At 48.0% G+C, this 18,880-nt stretch overlaps 1 protein-coding gene across 2 annotated transcripts in view; it reads left to right on the forward strand.

Annotated features, from left to right (window-relative positions):
• Positions 1-18,565, forward strand: part of GRIP2 (glutamate receptor interacting protein 2) — a 298,775-nt gene extending 280,210 nt beyond the window's left edge. For both annotated transcript variants that reach the window (XM_075432678.1, XM_075432679.1), the window contains exons 19-24: positions 951-1,127; positions 4,157-4,310; positions 7,275-7,395; positions 10,789-11,025; positions 13,803-13,949; positions 16,417-18,565. In XM_075432678.1, coding sequence (XP_075288793.1) covers positions 951-1,127; positions 4,157-4,310; positions 7,275-7,395; positions 10,789-11,025; positions 13,803-13,949; positions 16,417-16,614 — 1,034 coding nt within the window. In that variant the 3' untranslated portion in view covers positions 16,615-18,565. The remainder of the gene's footprint in view (positions 1-950; positions 1,128-4,156; positions 4,311-7,274; positions 7,396-10,788; positions 11,026-13,802; positions 13,950-16,416) is intronic.
• Positions 18,566-18,880: the final 315 nt, after the last annotated feature.

Here is an 18,880-nt window from a genome sequence, read left to right on the forward strand (position 1 = left end):
GGACACTGGCCTTTGCTTGGTAAAATAATCTGTCCTCGTTGACAAATGCAGACTTTCAGAGGGCTTTTTATCCCAGCCTCTGAGAGTCAGAGATCCAGGGCATGGGTGGCTAACAGGTTATCTAATCAACGAGGACTTTAAAATACTCAGTACAAGGAAATACTTGTGCTGAGAAACCACTCCCTGTATAGCTTTTGCCTGAATGGAAATTTGATGTAATGATAATAAGGGCCTATTATTACTAAAATAACGAAAGGGAAGGTCTGAGCTTCATCATCCACATTCAGCTTTCCCCTTTCCAATCACTAATCAGGGGAAATTCAGCCTCAAATACCAGGCCCAGGAATTCCACCGTTGTCATGAGACTGCATGGGAGACTCTGGAGAGGTGGTGATTAGCCTTGGATTGATATGAGGTTGGAAGGGCGGTGTAACTTCAGCTGTGGTAGTTTAGGACCAGGTTGCGTTTTTGTTGGAATCTCATTGAAACATCTGCTTGTAATGGAAAGTTTGCAGCCAGCACCCTGACTAGGTGCTGCTCTGAGTAAACGGAGGCTCTCTGAGACCAGAGAAGCTATGGGCTATTTCTTGCAGAGGCTAACACTTCTCTGGGCAGGGCTCTTTGGAGGGAGCTTCCAACGGCCCAAGAAGATGCACTTGTGAACTGAGATTAGGTTGCAACACTCCCATATTTGGGAAATCCCCATGGTTGCTTCTTACATTCCATGTGCTAAAAACTCAGAAAGGCATTTTTTCTTGATTCAGCTTGACATTAAGAGTATTGCATGAAATCCTTTTAACTGTGTAATACAGGCCTTTCTCAGCTACTTTTCAAGAGCTGGAGAGGTTCTTCAGAAGACTTGTAGCACTTCAGCTTGCTCCGACATCAGCATAAGCCTTTCCCTGAGGCTTGCTCTTTGTGTTTGCTGAAGCAGCATGTTCTGGTTTCAGAATCCTATCCCAAGAAGTCAGGGAGTATAAACGAAGTGAGCGACCCAGAAGATGAACTGACGGACTCCCAGAAAACTAGCAAGCTGTCTGAGATATACTCCACCACAATTCCTAGTGTGGACAGTGCTATGGAGTCCTGGGATGGCTCCGGCGTTGATGCTGGGTATGGAAGCCAAGGTAAGCCAGGGCTGTCTTTTTTTAGGGGTCTCTGGGCCAAGGTGAAGATTGGCAAAGCCTCCAAACATGAGCCGAAGCCTGTGGTCTGATCACATTTGCATGGCTTCTTGCTTCCAGCAAGGAACAAAATGTATTTTAAAATGCACTCATGTGGTGCTCTGAGTTGATGTATCTGTTTTAGGTTTTTATTGGCACACTTCTTTTGGCTTATATGGCATCATACTGTTCACAGCATTTTCAAAAACCGCTACAGCACTTTATAACTCACATAATCAGAGGAAGTATTTACTGGCCATATGTCTTACAGAATATTTGGTCCATAGCTCACTTTTAAGTCTCTAGAGAGGCCATGTAGGACATATTAATCCTCTTCAGGATGTTTTCAAATCCACAAGAATGTCTTGTGACTAGAAGCACTCACTTAACAAAATAATTAAGGTAATACTACAAGAAAGTATCTCTAACTCTCCAGGGAGTGATCAAATGAACACATGTCTTCAAGGCCAGGTTTATTCAGCTGTGGCTTCTGGCAGATATATGGAATTGGGATGGAGGATGCTCTAGTCATGGGAACAGATTTTTTACTTGGAGGAAAGCACTGGAAAATTGTTATTCAGTTCAGATTTAGTGATGTAAGCTAGTATTAGTCCATGCTGAAACAAAACAAAACCCTGAATCACCTCTGCAAAAGGAAATTGGTGAAAAGCCTGCTGTCCAGAACAGAATGTGAAAATAGGGAGGGATGCTGCAGGAGCAGTGTTGCAAAGCACCTTCAGTGTGCTGAGCAAGGTGCGTGCCTGTGCTTACAGTGCTCTGACTTAGAAAAGTTCAAAGGACAGCACAGTGTGGGTGTCTCTTCCATCACGCCCGCATCTTCCTTCAGCCTCCCTTGGTCTGAAGTCTTAATTTGGGAGTGCAATTGGGACTGGAGGCTTTGTCAAGGAGGAATCCCCTGGCCTTCATAATGCTGCAATCCTTCTTCATCTAATTGAGTGTTAACACAGGTTGGACGCTGGATTTAGCAAAGCGATTGCTTTTACCGGTAAATTGAGAACGAGTAATTAGAGCGCAGAGCCCTAGGGAGCAGGGTTGATGCCAAGTTGCCCAACATCCACAGACTGCAGCTTTGCTTCTGGGGCTCCCTCGTCTTCCCTGGTAATTGCATTTGACTGCATGGTGGTGTGCTGGTGCTGGCTGGGAAGAGGGATGCTGGAGGGTAGGGAGAAGGACACGCAGGGTCGCCCATGGGATGGGCAGGGAAGGCGGGATGCAGGGAGACCTGGGATGCATAGAGCCTTGAGATTGGGATTTACACCCCAAATGGAGAACCATGGATCGGGCTCTGCAGCCTTGTAGGTTTTAGGTTCATCCACAGCTTTAGGAAACTGCTCAAGGAAGGGTTTGGGCGAGGGACCTGTGCTGGACCTGGTCGGAACATGCCACCAGGTGGCTCTGAATCCCAGGGATCCAGCCTGTCTCCCTGCAAGGACGAGGTGAAATCGGTGGCACCCAGGCGATAGCTCTGCACACGTACCCCTGTGGTCCTCAGCCCAAACTGGCTGCCCACCCACTCCAGGGACCTGCACCCAGGGACCTTGTTCTGCTCTGGCAGGCAGCGAACACTCCTGACTGCTGTAAGATGTTGGCAAGCACTTTTCTGGGGCTCTCTCCAGAGCAGTCTAACCTTTATAAACACACAGAGGAAACGCTTAGCTGAGTGAAATAACAGGCCTTGGCATTTTCAAAGAAAGTGCTGGCATTGTCTTTGTGTATTTCCAGTGCTCTTAGCTGTTTGGGAGGTCAAGTCTCCTTTAATTATGTGTTTCTTCGTTACCTCTTCCTGTCTGCTTGGCACAGCGAGTGATGGAAGCGTACGATGTTTCTTGGAAAGGCAGTGAGGATTTCTCTGAAACATTGAATGGGCAGCAGGAGGTGGGCAGGGGACTGGGGAGATTTATTTCCACTGCAGATGGCACTGACACTGCTGAGGAATGCTCTGTTTTGGAGAGTTTCTGTCCAAGCTGCTCCTCCTGAGACCTGAGGATCTTGTGACTGGGCAGTGTTGGGTTTGCATGTCCAGAGTAAGACACCACAGTTACAGGGGAGTCCTTGAGGGCAGATATAGCAAAAATTGTCTGATTTAATCTTAACTGTCCATATTGACCTCCTGTCAAATGTGATACAGATGAGCCTTCCCTTCTCTCAAGTGAGCAGAGCTTTTCCTCCTGTTCCTTTCCTTTCATGCACATGTCCCTGAAACAGTTTTCTTTACCTGCACCAGCTGATTCTGAAGGCATGGGAGAGCTCTGCTGGCTGCGGCAACTGGCTGGCAGCTCTCGAGATCGGGGCTGACTCTTCCTCATTTCCCACTGCTGAGCACACTGGGGCTGGTGACCACCACCAGGTACCCTCAGCACCGTCACCCGTGTTGAAGGGAGGCTGTTGCATCAGGCTGCTCTGGATGCAGTTTCTTTGCTGCTGTCCTTCTATATCCTTTTGCCTTTTTTCATGCTGTCCATTAAGTCCTAAACACAGTTGAGAATCTAAATGATTTTTTTTTCCCTAATCGAAATCAGGCTTCCAAATCCTTCAAAATGAATGGGGTTGGGCACGCTGAGGGAGGCTTGGCAGCATCTTCTCTTTACCCTGTGAAGGACTCACTGTATTTAAAGATGGTAGCTTCAACAGCACAATTTCTGTTGGGTTCAGTGTGGAAACAGGAGCAGCTAACTAAGGTTTGAGCTGGCTGAGGGTAGGACCTGCATCTGTGGGTATGTGTAGTCCCAGGTCTGTGGATCCCTGAAGTGGAGGAGCAAAGGAGAAGTGGAGCACCTTTTGGCAAGATCCTGAGAAGCTGCCTTGGTTAAAGCAAGATGAGATGGGAAGAACAACCCTGAAATTGAAGCAGTACGCAATCCAGATGGCTTCAGGTTTGGGACTTGGGGAAGGAGGCTCTCCTGGCTCAAGGTTTTGCTGACTAGGTATTATCGTCTCTTCCACCACTCCCCGCCGCCCCTTTCCTTCCCTAGGAACGTACATACCTCAGGCTGCGGGCATAGCCCTCCATCCACATGAATGGAGACACAGCAGGCAAAAGAGCAGCACCCCGCCGGGGGACCCCAGGAAAAACTACCCCTACATGGATGGAAGCTTCAGTGAAGAGGACTGGGACAAGCCCAGCAGGTACGGAGGGGTGGGAGGAGGTAGGGATGTCCATCTGCAAATGTGGGTGTCACTGTATAGGGACAAGGGGGCATGGGAATGTGATGTAGTGGCCAGCGATGTCCCCATCTCGGCACCAGGCAGCCATGGGAGAGGGATGCTGGGGTGGTGATCTACTCTGTTGAACCACCTCCACATTGCCAGGTTACGCTGGGTGTAGCTCTGTGGCATCTCTGCCATGGCCAGGTGACATTTGTGTCTGGAGTTAGGGCGGTCTCAGCTGCATGGACCACAGGTTCTTACCATGTCTCATACTCCTGCCCTGTAAAGGCTGCAGTATTTTCATAGTTTAGGTGTGATAAATAGATATGGTCAGGGCTGTCCCCACATGTGTTGGCCAGACTTCTTCAAGTGAGGATGCAGCTTTGCAACAGCTCAATGCCATAAAGCCAAAAAAGCCAACCAAAGCGCATGGAGAACCAGTATGAGGTTGCATGTCCAAGTTAAAATCTACCAAAGGTGTGGCTGGACATCTCTCTCCATGACGCTTTGGCCCTGCCAACACCACAAACAAAGCCGCGCTGAGTGAGCATGATAGAGTTAATCCCCTGGCTCAGCCAGTGTGGGAGAAATCCTGCAACACCTCACAAGCCTGTGGAGGAGGCTGCAGCTGCCCCTCACTTTGGGTGAAAATCCTGCTGGATCTGCCCTGGCCAGAGGCTGCCCTTGCTGAGTCACGTGCGGTGGAAAAGCCTTGCTGCTTCGCAACTAACCCTCCCCTGGACATCCTCCAGAGTCCCCATAGTTGTCTGTGTCGTGTTGTTACTGTCGGTTCTTTTTTTTCTTATTTTTTCCTTAACTTTTGTTTGTCCAAACAAAACCCTTAGAACATCTCATGGCCATTTCCACCTATTTAAAGATGATCAAACTGGCAGGAAGGCTGGCAGCGGCAGAGACTTTGTTCTTGTTTTGCCTCTCAGCGAGAGCCAGCTCACAGAGGTCGTTGATCCCTCGTGGCCCTCCCAGCGAGGCCGCTGACAGCTGAAGTTAGCAAATCTGAGCGCTTGAAGCCCTGCGTGTCCCTAATGAGGGCTTCGAGCCCTGATGTCAAAGTGCAGGTGAAACAGTTCATGCCACTGAGCCCTTTTTATTAGGGAGAAAAACAAAATGTCTCTAACGCTGTCTGCCTTTAGCCTGGAAAAACCTGCGGACCCAGTGGTGTGAGAGCCCGTATTGATTCATCCACGTCCTGGACGTGTGTTATATTACTGAGCTAAGAGGCAAGAACCTGGTAACTGGAAGGGACATTTGCCTCTTTGGGAACCTGGGAGCAGAGGAAGGAAATGAGTAAGGCGAAAGAATCGAAAATTCCTTTTGGAGGGAAATTTTAATTTGTTTTTATAAAGTCTTGCTGAGTGTTTTTTTGACCTTTCTGCCTGGTGTAAAGGCTACTGTCCTTTAAAAGCTAGTGAAACATAGGGGGTGAATTTAAAATACAGTAAGACACGTCAGATACTGCTCTTTCCAGGCAGGCCATGATCCCACAAGGAGCAAAATTGTGTGTGTTTAAGTTTATGCCTGATACAGACTCCCATTTAAACCAGTGGAGGGAAAACAAAGCATGTACTAAAGACTTTGCAGTTAACAAAGATCTGAAAGAATCTCTATTATAGCCCAAGGGATCATTATTTACTTAATGGAGGCTAACTTCTCTTCGACTTGCACCCAAGTTAAATGTTTTGACTTTGCTAAGTGTCTCTGGTAGACAAGCATCCCTTCCTGTCTGCGGCGCGGATGACCATTAAGCCATGAGAGATGCTGCCAGATGTTGCAGAGGTGGAGCCTTGTCCATGCAGCTCCTAATAAGATGTGTGGAAGATGCATTAGGGCTGCTCTAATGTCACTGTCCCCCTGGGGTCTCTCCCTGTGACACATTAGTGGGTTTATTGTGACCTTGATTTAACACTGCTGAGAGTTTCCTTCAAGAGGCTCCTGTGAAACTGAGTGCTGACGGTCTGAGTTTTGCACAGAGTCTCATGTCAGTAAGCAGTATCTGGTGTCACCTACTTCTCTGACTTGTTAGAGGACTTCAGTGTCTTTAACTGCTATTTGCTTATAGAAGCCTAAGAATTGAACCTGACTTGTGGTCAGAGATAAGAGATGTTGCAACTGCCAAGGTGGGAATTTGCAGGACCCCCAGCAAGACACACATGGTGTTCACATTAACATGTGTTTGTACCAGCTTGAGAGAGATTCGCTCTATCCTTATTCTCTGTTGTAGATAGAACTGGTGGCAATCTTTACATGGCTGTAAGCGCCGTGACTGTTCTATAGCAAAAAAAAAAGAGACCTTCTGAAAGTAACTGCTGGGTTCCCTGGCCATCCCAAAGCAAATGAAGCTTGGTTTGTATGGGTTGTACACGACTCTGTCGATACTGCTGGCTGTAGTGTGTGTTTACTTGTCCAGCCCAGGGCAACCATTTTTATATACATCTTTGCATTATTTACTCTCATAGAGACATAATGTATTTATCATTTTCTCACCATGTCTGTTACCCTCTGTGTTTTTCTCTCTCTTCTCAGGTGTTCTGTGTCTCAGATCTGAGCTCTATCCCATCAGCCTTTGTACTAACAGTCTCTGAGGCTCCTGGTTTACCCATAACGCATCCTTTTTTCTTTCACTTCTCTATTTCACCAAAACGTCTTCCTAAACCTACAATCTTCCTACAGGCACTTTTTAATTTACCCTTTGAACTTTGACATTACTACACCAACTTAATTCTTCCTTTGAAGGACACTTGCCCCGTTAGTAAATGCATGGAGGTTTCGTATTCGGACTCTTGTCTGAAAGTTCGTATTGTTTGCTTTTGTATATGAAGACTCTTCAAGTCTCTGCTTTTACTGGTGAGACACTTGCTGTAGCCTCGCGGCTTTCATCCTGCTGCAGAAGAGTGCTGACAATGTTTGGTTCCTACGTTACAACAGATATCCCAACCGCCAAAATGGCCTTGAGACCACTCACGAGGATAGTTTTTGGCGTGTTTTTGGAGAAGCTTTGGAGGATTTGGAAACATGCGGCCAGTCTGAGCTTTTGAGGGAGATTGAGGTAAATAATTTTCCGAATTTGCTGCTGATCTGACTGTTTCGCTCTTGCTGTACATGTTGGACTGTTTCCCCAGCTCTCTTCATTGTCTGTAGCATCCCTCTGTGCTAGTGGTGTGAAGAAGGGTTGGAGTTTAATTTATGTCAGTGTTTGTGCTCATGGATAACTACGTCTCATTAGACAGTTTCTTGCGTGCACTTTTTCCCTGAGCTATTGAGTTACCCACCAGGAACTCCACGCTCTTTTTGCAAACTGTTGCTGGCCAACAATCTCTGCATGACTTTTGGCAAAACTTCCCTATCAAATGGTAAACCCTCTGCTTGGAAAGATATTGTCTGTCCAAGGCACTTACAGGCCAAGCAGAAGGAGCCCCCCAAAGCCCCACTGGGACTGAAGCCTTGGCTTACTTCAAATCTAGACTGGCCCAACATATATCTTGCATTCAGCTGTCACTCTGACAGAAACTGTTTCAGTGAAATAGGTAATTGGAAGCTTTTCAGACAGCCTTCCCCATGGAGAAATCTGAGAAAGTAATTGTTTCCTGCAGAAATAAAGGTGTTTCCTCCCTTCACAAACCACTTTCTCTTTTCTTTATCCAAAAAGCTTTGGAGGTCGTGTTATTGTGTCTGGTTGTAGGATAGGGAGCCTGGATTTCTGTGCTGTGGGATGCAAATAAAGGCCTCCCCTGAGATTGTCAAGCAGCGGGAAGCAAACCTGCCTGGCAGGATGGGACCCGTGCTGCTCCCCTCCCTGATTCAGCTCCGGCAGCCTGGAAGGAGGAGTGGGACCCCGTGAGCTCCTCTCTTCCCCTGCGTTCTGGGTGCAGAGGACTGGGGGGGCTCAGTGAGTTGTGCCCTCCATCATCCCCAGTGGGACAGTTTTTATGCACAACTGCATATTGCTTAGGCTTCAGAGAGAAAAGGCAATTTCTGAATAACTGGAGGTGGAAAAGGAAAGTCCTGTTTTGGTCTATACGTGAAAATATTGCTGACAAGGGACTTAGTAATTGTTCTTTCCTCCTTGATCCTTAGCAACTGTAAGTGGGGGAGGAAGTCTTGATTAAATTTATTATGCTGAAACACGAAAAGGTGTATTTATTATTTTAACTGTGTAGGAAAATGCTGACTTAAAAAAAACCCCAACACACAAAAACTCCAACTTCCCCCAGGCCCCCCCCCCAGACTATAACTTCTTCCCCTGATCACTTGTTTCCTGGACCTGGATGTATTTAGAAATGAGTTTAGGCAGCCACTGTCAACCTTTCTGAACTGTTGTTGACTCCTGAAGAAAAAGTGCCCCTCTGAAATGATGCAGAGATGTTTTTCTTCTGCGTAATGGCTGACATCTAAATGTAAAAGAAGGGATTTGTTGGACTACTGTGAAATGCTAGACAGAGAAAATATCCTTCTGCTCAGTCCTTTTCCAGGGATCTGTGGTGCAGGGATGCATGGGCTTTTGATTCATGCTGGCTTAAGGCTTAAGGTTTTGAAGCTTTAATGGTTATAGCCATGCTTTAAAAAATGAGCATTTTGGTGGGTTTAGCACATGTCTAAAATATTTTGGAAAGTTGTGGGGACACAAGGAAAGTGGTGTGATTTTAGCAAAAGTCTGATGGGTTTCAACTCCCGTTTTATCAAATCTGAAGTACTACTGATCCGTTCCTCCCTCTCTATCTCCATCTTCTCCAAAGTGTGGTGTGGGAGGTGTGAAGCTCATTGGGGCTTTTGCTGTATCACAGATTTCACACACAGTAACAATCCACTCCCACACTACAGCACATGGGTAGAAACAGGCTTTTTCCAGTGTGTCCAGGGGAGTGCGTGTCCCCAGTTTGTTTGGAGGGCAGCCAAGACATGGGGAAAAGTAATATGGGACAGCCATAGGCTGGAGAAGTCCAGAATTGCCCTTTCTGCTGCTTGCACTTAACCCAAAGCACCTAAAAAATTGCTTATGGTGCTGCAAGGAGTATTTAAATACCTTGAAGATAGAGAAGTCGTCGAGTGCTGTAGGAATGGCACGCTGTTGGGTACTGGCTGGTTTCGGTATTTGCGGCGCGTGAGGGAGGACAGTAGCACGACGTACACCGACCTTTCTGTTCTCCCTGGCTCTGCAATGCTGGTGTTGGTATGGCATGGCACAGCGTCCTGGGGTTATCGAGGCTGTCTGCAGTCACTAAACAAAGGTACCCTGGTTGGCTGTACCGCTGTTTGTTAATCTGTGTTACAAGTGTGTGGTAACTCAACGTCCTTTCAACGTGTAGCAGGTATTTGAGTTTTGTCCAAACTTGAGCTGATGAAGTAATTTTTGTGTGAAGACCTGAAAAGTGCAAAGCTAAAAGGTTTTCTGTATTTTATCCATCCCTATTTGGGATAATATGGGTAGTGTTGGCATTTTCATACTGCCACCAGAATTCGCTTTATTTGTCTTTGTTCCAGCTTGGAGCAAAGAGCTAGAGGGCCTTGATTAGAGATTTAGTCAGATGATATTTCCCTTGTGCACAGGAGCAATTGCTCTTTAACTTGCACCCTTAAGCATTGCTGAATTTTGCTGTCTGCTCCCTACTTTTTCTTTCTTCCACCTTTTGATGTTTAATGGGACTGCAGACCCTTGGAGCCTGATCTTTGAAAGGACAGTTTTCATTATGCCATTTAAATGGACTCTGTGACCTGGAGCCATTTGAGGTTCCACAGACTGGATTCTTGACTCCTTCGTTAGCTTTGATCAATGTAATCTCATTAGTGAAAAGCATTGCCAAATGGAGTAGAATCTACTTAGGGGCATCTTTTAATGGATGCTATTAAGGATGACCAGGCTTAAATACTACTTAATTTCATATTTCTAACTCAGTTTTGCTCAGTGACGGCTCCCATTTACTGACAGATAAAATCCTAATTTCTCTGATGAATTGGCCTCAGTGGAGTCCAATGTATTGACTTCCCTGGGCCATTGCCAGCACTGTGTAATGCTGATGGTGAGCTGCAGCTTGCAGGGGTAGGCTGGAGAGCCAGGCAGGCACTGGTTCCTCTGTGAGCCCTCTGAGATCGGGATATTCATCCTTCGTGACTGCCGAGCAGGTTCCTGCACAAGATGAGACCTGCCTGGCCCTGTTTGTGTAGAAGGGGTCATCAAAAAAGAAGCAGATGTGCCACAAACGCTTGCTACTGAGATAAAGCTCCATGTTGGGGTGGGGGTGGAGGGCTCACAGCAGGTCAGTGATAGACCTGAGGGCTGGAAATGGCTTTTATAGCTAACTGGAAGAGCTTCTTGGTACTTACTTTTCTGGTTAACGAGAACAATGGTGCCCCCTTGTTTTTGTCTGTTCCACTTCTGTTGCCACATCGTCCATCTCTTTGTGCTGCTGGCTCAGTAGAGTGACTTTGTGCCCTTGCACTGCAGGCATCCATCATGACAGGGAGCGTGCACAACCTGGGCCTGGAGGGCAGCAAGCTGCTCCTGGACTCTGTCAACCCATCAGGACTGAGCCCATTGAGGAAAGCAAACTCCAGCTGTGATGACGGACAGACAGAGGGCAGCAGCTCCCCTGCCAAGAAGAACGAGAGGAACCTGGACATGAAGAAGATCGAGAAGGAGATGCAGGAAATCATGTCCCCTACCCCTCTCGAATTTCACAAGGTCTGTGTTGACAAGGGTTGGTCTGGCTGTGGCATTGCGGTGCCTCGATTGTTAAAGCTGTAGAAGCTTTGCAACCTTGTAGAAAATCTGGCTGAATGGCAGAACTCAGAGGGTTGTCGTCAGCGGCGCTGAGTCTAGTTGGAGGCCGGTAACTAGTGGTGTCCCCCAGGGGTCAGTATGGGGCCCAGTCTTGTTTAACTTCTTCATCAACGACCTGGATGAAGAGTTAGAGTGTACCCTCAGCAAGTTTGCTGATGACACCAAACTGGGAGGTGTGGCGGATGCACCAGAAGGCTGTGCTGCCATTCAGCATGACCTTGACAGGCTGGAAAGTTGGGCAGAGAGGAACCTGATGAAGTTCAACAAGGGCAAGCGCAGGGTCCTGCACCTGGGGAGGAACAACCCCATGCATCAGTACAGGCTTGGGGCAGACCTGCTGGAGAGCAGCTCTGCGGAGAGGGACCTGGGTGTCCTGGTGGATGACAGGTTGACCATGAGCCAGCAGTGTGCCCTAGTTGCCAAGAAGGCCAATGGGATCCTGGGGTGCATTAGGAGGAGTGTGGCCAGCAGGTCGAGGGAGGTTCTTCTTCCCCTCTACACGCCCTGGTGAGGCCTCATCTGGAGTACTGTGTCCAGTTCTGGGCTCCCCAGTTCAAGAAAGATGAAGAGCTACTGGAAAGAGTCCAGCGGAGGGCTACGAGGATGGTGAGGGGACTGGAGCATCTCTCCTACGAGGAGAGGCTGAGGGAGCTGGGCTTCTTCAGCCTGAAGAAGAGAAGGCTGCGAGGGGACCTAATATATGCTTATAAATATCTCAAGGGTGGATGTCAGGAGGATGGGGCCAGACTCTTTTCAGTGGTGCCCAGTGACAGGACAAGGGGCAATGGGCACAAACTGAAGCACAGGAAGTTCCGTCTGAACATGAGGAAGAACTTCTTCCCTCTGAGGGTGACGGAGCCCTGGAACAGGCTGCCCAGGGAGGTTGTGGAGTCTCCTTCTCTGGAGATATTCAAAACCCGCCTGGACAAGGTCCTGTGCAGCCTGCTGTAGGTGACCCTGCTTCGGCAGGGGGGTTGGGCTAGATGACCCACAGAGGTCCCTTCCAAACCCTACCATTCTGTGATTCTGTGATTCTGTGATCTCATTTGTTCAGAGGGACACCCAGAAAATGTTCCTTGTTAAAGCTGTCCCCCACCAAGTTCTGCAGCAAAGGTTTCCAGAGGGTCGGATTAAGAGGAAGGGGCCTCTTCGGAAGAGTTATGGGATTTAGCTGCCATACTTTAGTGGGGTTTAAACCTGTGCTTTGTTATTTCCCTTTATTAGATGACATTTCTAGGTCCTTGTGTTCTGGAGTTCATTAATTTGTACTACAGATACAGGCAAGAGAGCTCAAAGTACAGGCCACTGGAGACCTGTCAACCTTTTTCCAGTGGCACTCTCCATTCAGTAGGCCACTTTTCTTATGAAAATTAACTTATAAATAACTTATTTTCCCTATCTTTCCATTCCACCCCCAGCCTTTCCTGAAGGGGTGTAAATGGTAGGACTTCAGCAGTGGGATACTTGTTTGAATTCAGTACCCAGCTGAACATAGCCACTTTAAGCATGGTGCAAGGCAACGGTAATTAGAAGAAGTAATTAACTGTAGAAGCTACTGATGCAGAATGCAAGCAGGGAAGGGAGCTGGAGAGGTTTCAAAAATTTGATTGCCTCTTTCTTTCCTAGTGTGACTTGAGAACAAAACCTGCAGTTATGGTAGCTGGAAAAAACAACTTTTTCATGTTTGATCTGCTCTTGTCCTTCAGGGCATGGCAAATGTGTCTTTAAATAAAACTCCTTCGTACCTGAAAGAGGAGAACTGTGTAATTAGGCATGTTATAGGGTGACTTGTTCCTCTGGAGCATCTGGTGTTGGCTGTGTTTGGAGATGAGGCTGAGGCCAGGTGGGCTGCTCCTGTGCGTCATCCTGGGCACTGTTCTTCCCAAGGTCCGCACGTCCATGAGGTTCACCCAGCCGAGAACATGGTGATGGAGTTAGAGCCTCATGGTAGAGATGCACTCCCAGTTCATGGGAAGCAAAGGGAGATTTTGGTGGTGTTGGGAAATCAGTTGTCCCTAGCTCCTACTATTACCCCGTGGCAAGATACACTTCAGCAGTTGCACCTCTCCTTTAGATGAGGCCAAAGCGTGACATGCTCAAGGGTAGGGTGATGAGGTTACCTATTTCTTGTCCTCAGTATGTCAGCACTTACCGATATGAATTTTCTGAAAAGAACTTGTGAGTAATATGGAGAAGTTTAGATGTACCTGCTGAGTGATGTATTAAAAACAAGCTGTCTTCACATTTGACACACTACATTGAAAATTCCCTGTGAACACGTTGATTTTTCATGTGCTGATCTGGCATACACAGGGGCTGCACAGAGTAACCTGGGCTAGGGAAGTAACACTTGCTTTGATGCCCTTTGGGTGAAATACAGCAGCTCAGTCTTTATTACATTACTTGCATTTCCTTCCACGCCCAAGGGAGAGGGACTGCATGGGGCTGGTTATATGCCAGTTACCAAAGCACCTGTGCATGTGATCTACCTAAGCTGATAGTAAATAAAGCTGAATCTGTATTAGCTGCCCAGGCTAAGAAAAATTTGCCCAGGAAACCCAGAGCAGAATTGCTGTAGGTCCACACACATCACCTATGCTATTCCTGTCCTGTCAACGCTGTACCTCTGCTCCTGCCTCTGCTGTATTAAAACATGTGTTCTGTTTCTGCTCCTCCAGATGACACTCCACAAAGACCCGGAGAGTGAAGACTTTGGATTCAGTGTGTCGGACGGCCTGTTAGAAAAAGGTGTCTATGTTAATATGGTCCGTCCAGATGGGCCAGCAGATCAGTGTGGCCTCAAGCCATATGACAGAGTGCTTCAGGTAATCAATGCAAAATGCAGTTCTGGAGGCTGGGATGGAGTGAATGAGTGGCTGAGAGGAAGAGAGAAGTGAAATCCATCCATGGCAGCACTAACTTTAATGAAAGGTAATAGTTAGCCAACTAGGTGAGCACTTAGCTGCCAAGCACTCAATGAGATCTGTGTTTTATAATGAGAAATCACTAGGTAGTACCCCTAGGTGGTACCCCTAGGTTACACGTATTCCAGGACATAGCCTGCCTGGCATTGGCCTTTTTGAGCTTGGGCACCTCAAACCAACCAAAAAGCTGTGTTACGTCCCCCTCTCACCCTCAGTCCTTTTCCTGTCATGTAAGAGGGTGATTTTTGGATGAACTAGACCTTGTTAACCAATACATGTTCCTGCAAAGCCCCATGTGGAGTTAAGCGGTGTTCTTGGAGTTCTGTGCATGCCTTTGACAACCAAAAGAGTTTTCTAGGAAACACATCCTTCAAAGTGTTTTCAATGGATATTTTTCTTTGGAAGATATTTGATCTGAAATAGCTGACGCAGAAACAGAATAAAAACTCTGGTCAAAAGCACAGTCTGTAATAAATGTGAGCTGGGCATATCAAACTACCACAGGGACAGGAAGAGTAAGTTTTGGAGACTGGAGAGGAGCTTTATATGGCTGAAAACCAACTATTTTAGCTTTGGGACAACTCAAAGAGCAACAGAGAAAATGCAGCCCCAATGGAAAAATTGCCATCATTTGGAAATGCAGATATTGTGACCATATTTGGAAACACTCAGAAAGATGTTTAGTTTTACTAATTTCTAGGTGGGGGTTGTTAGCAGTAGGATTAGAGCCAATATATTATGTACATCAGGTAACTGGAGAACTGGCAGCGCTGTGGGGAACCTTGTTTAAGCTTGTTATGGTCTCTAGCCAGTTGGCTACTATACAATTATTCCTTCTCGGCTTCAAATAAAAGATGGTGCAAGAATGAACAAGAAGCTAATTAGGCTCTGGGCTGCCTTTCTGTTGAATGTTGGACGTGTCGCATTTTGCAAGTGCCAAGTGCTCTGGGAACTGTGCCTGAAATCCGAAAGAGAGCAGTGTGGAGGCTTTCAACATCCCCCTTCCACATGCTGTGCCACATGGCTGACACCTACAAGAAGACGAGGTGATTGCCATCGCATTGATGTGTGGAGTTGTGAATGAGGGACTGGAGACCCTGGTACAGGCAACTCCCAGCAAGAAGTACAGAAACGCGTCGCTGAGAGTGCTTCAGAGTGCTTCTGATTATGAGGATGATGATGTTGCTGAAGGCCAATGGAACACCTTGTCCCTGCCAGCACAGACCCTCTCCCTCTCGGCTGGATGGATTAGCTGGAGCACAGCATTGCACTAATAGCACTTTGCACTGATCTGCCGGGCTGGTGGCCTTGCAAACACAGAGCAAGCTTCTGGCTTATCACTCCTTGTCCATCTAGAAATTGTCCTTAGTTACTACACTGTAAGGAGCAGTATTGGGGTCATCTGTGTGGATACCAGCTAGGGCAGGGGGACACTGCTGCTGTCACAGAGCCCAGCTCCGTGGGCATGCATTAGTGCTGGGAAAGGGTTTTAGATGGAAGGGTTGCATGGACTCATCCAGCCCTTATCCAGAGAAGGAAGCCATGCCTGGCCCCAGGGGTTATGTTCGCTCCAAAGTTAGATGGGAAATTCCTTTCTCCCTCCCTGTGCTGTTTGCCAACCACCTCCAACCTGGAGCTGTCGTGGCAGCAAGCCCAGGTGCTCTGGTAGCTGTAGGTGAGAGAGCTGGGGTGGTTCTTGCAGATGACCCAGCCTAGAAATGTGCTTGAAAGTCTGCAAGAGACAGCAGTAAAAGTGCTTTCACTGCTGAATCCTGCAGAGCGAATTTGCAGCCACCTCCTGAGCCCATGTGAAATGCATCCAGACTCCTCTGAACTCAAGGATGTGAACGGGGAGAGGAGAAGCAGAAACTGCTCAGTGTAGTCACAATTTACTGCTGGCTGAGCTGGAAAATGGTTGGCAGAACCCTCAGCATCTGAGCTGTATTTGTTTTCTAGGCGCTGAATACCCTGCATCGTAAATTTATGGCCAGTAAAAGTCATGGTGGCAAAAAAAAAAAGGAAAATGGCAACCTTTCTCCTACAAGCTTGAACTGGAGAACTGGTTTTGAGCCCTGCAGCATTTAATACTTGTAATACTGCCTCAGACACCAGGGCTCAGTGTTTATGCCTGATCCAGACTCCCCTCTCCATCCCTTCCTTTGCCAGTTATTGCATCAGTTCTCAGCTAAGCAAGGATGTGCTCAGCATGAAGGGGTGCTCCTGCTCTGCTGTGAACCTGAAATCAGGACCCCCAAGAGTTGTGTGATTTCACAGGTGTGGGTTTAGCACCAGCCTTGTGTTTTCTGACTAACAAACATCGTCTTTCTGTTGTTCCTCCCTATGGCACGTCCTAAATCCACCCTGGCAGGTAAACCGCATCCGAACAAGAGACTTTGACTGCTGTCTGGCTGTTCCCCTGATTTCGGAGGCTGGAGATAAGCTGGACCTGGTGATTAGCCGAAACCCCTTGGCACTGGCTGCCAATGCGCCCAGGGAGGGGAACGGAGAGCTGCCAGCACAGGTAGCCCACGGCGCTGAGGTCAAGGCAAGCGTCCAGACGCTCTGAGCAGCGGGAGCAGAGCGGACGGTGCCCGGGGCCTCTGCTGAGCCGTTGTGGTATTTGGGGTGTCTTTCCTGTTTTTTGCACTGGTATTTGTAAATGCTACGTGTACCATAACCTGCAAGTGGGGAGGTGGGTCTTCAGTGAGCTGTCGTCTGTAGACCGCCAAATATTGCTGGGAAGGTCAGGGCTGGATGCATGTCTCAGGCCGTGGGCAGCGCCGGCGATGGGACGAGCTGCCAACGGGAGGAAGGAGCATCCACAGCCATCCCCCGTGGCAGGGCATCCCCCTGCGCCCCGGCTGTCGGGGTGCGCGGGGTCCTGCCTCCGACATCCTCCTCACCCTGAAAGCCTTGGCCACCCTATAAACACACATGGTGCTAATTATGTTTCTTGTTTGCTCAGTTAAACACATACAGCAAGACTGAAACGCCTTTTCTTTTCTGTTGTGCCCAGCTCCATCCTTTAAACGCTCCTGATAAATCGATTTCCGCAGTCCCTGGCACTCCCCAGTGCAGAGCTGTGGAGAGTCCTGTTTAAAAAACATTTCAAAATGTGCTTGAGAGTGGCTAGATGCAAGTCTTGTTCAAAAATCAGTATTTGCAGCTGCCTCTTGCCAGCCCCGTCCATGCTCCCTGCCGGGGCTGGCTGGCCCTGCGGTGGGAGGAGGTACCTCGTCTGGGCATCGATTCCTGTGAGCAATGTGGTTGCCCATACTGGAGTAGTTATTACAGAGCAGAAGGCCGTACTCAAGGCTAAAGACCTTGAATACCTGCCCAAATCCCCAGCCATTGTGTTTGTCTGGGCTTTATGGAGATCTCTCGCTTGCAAACCTGGCCTGTGCCCCCAAGTGAATAGCAGAACAGCCATCTTCCCAGGGCTGTCCCGGACGTTTTGAACTAATCGCACCTTGCCGTCTCCCATCAGGCAGTGGCACAAGAAGCCCATCTTTGGATGGAGATTGTGTGTCCTGTGTCCTGTGTGGGCTGGGTGGGGTGTGTGTGTGCCCGTGCTGTTCGCCCTCAGCCCGCCCGCCTTTGCCTGTCGCTGGCCCCTTGGTGGCTTTGCAAGCATGACGCCCCATGGCCGCTCCCCTCCCTTGCCAGAGCCCCCAGCCCCGCGGGGAAAGGGGGCCGTGAGGTTTGCATTGGTTTCCTCATCTGCCTGCCATGTTTAATGTATTAGCACTTTATGATGATGTCCATGTCCCGGTGGTGGCAGGAGCCTGGCGTCACTTCCCCCGGGAAGGTTTAGGCACGGCGGGCATGAGGAGCTCGCTCGGCCGGGGACCCTCAGCCCCGGCGCCCACCGCCCCCATTCCCTGGTGACCCTTTTGGTTCCTCCATCGTTGGCTGCGTGCCAGTGGTGCGTGTAGGGTGTTGGATGGGTGTATGCAACACGTTTGTCACTTTGCTAAGCCAGGACTTGTCCCCCCACCATCCATCCCCGAGCCACTCTGTAACTCCATCCCTCCGTGATAGTGCCATGTATCAGGGTGTTTCTTCCAGACACTTGTCCAGCCCCATCCAGCTATTTGTTGTTGTAGCCATTTTCTCTTTGAGTATGCAATATCCCATACCATTGCTGCCACAACTAGATAATGTGCCATAACTGATACTGTGGAGCATTGACAGTGCAGCCGAAAGTGTTTTTATATGCAATATTGTGAGCAGTGGAAGCTCACTGGGGCTTCTCATAGGTTTTTAATGAAGACTTTTATTAAAGGCTTTAAAAAAAAAAAGAAGAAAAACTTGGTCCTTGTATCCCTTCCTATGCATTTTGAATGATATGAAGCTGAAATGCATTACTTAAATGTGTATTTTTATCCATATATTAGAGTGTATTCCTTGTAAAGTATTTTTATATGCTAATTTTCTTATGTATCTATGAAAGCACAATATTTAAAAGTACAGCATTTCAGAGAATATTTTAGTCCTGTTTTGGACCTGTTTGTAAATCTCTGTATTTAAATGGAATTGCAATGACTTTGACTTTTTTTTTTAATTAAATAAAAGCAAATTAAATGCATTTGTTTCAGTTCGTGTCTCTTTCTGCTGGAGGACAATGGTGAGGCAACACTCTGCTTCCAACCCCATTTACCTTGCCAGAGGATGCTCACTTAGGAGACCCCTTGAAGGACAATGAGGGCACGCAGTGGGTTTTGCTGCGGGGCCACTGCTTGTAGGGCTACTGATGTGGGGCTAGGGTTGTCCCTTGCCACCATCCAGCAGCAGGGCTTGGGCCTGGTTGCTTCCTTCCCCGTGGACATGGA

Source organism: Opisthocomus hoazin, chromosome 11 (assembly GCF_030867145.1).
Source record: "Opisthocomus hoazin isolate bOpiHoa1 chromosome 11, bOpiHoa1.hap1, whole genome shotgun sequence".
Taxonomy (NCBI): Eukaryota; Metazoa; Chordata; class Aves; order Opisthocomiformes; family Opisthocomidae; genus Opisthocomus; species Opisthocomus hoazin.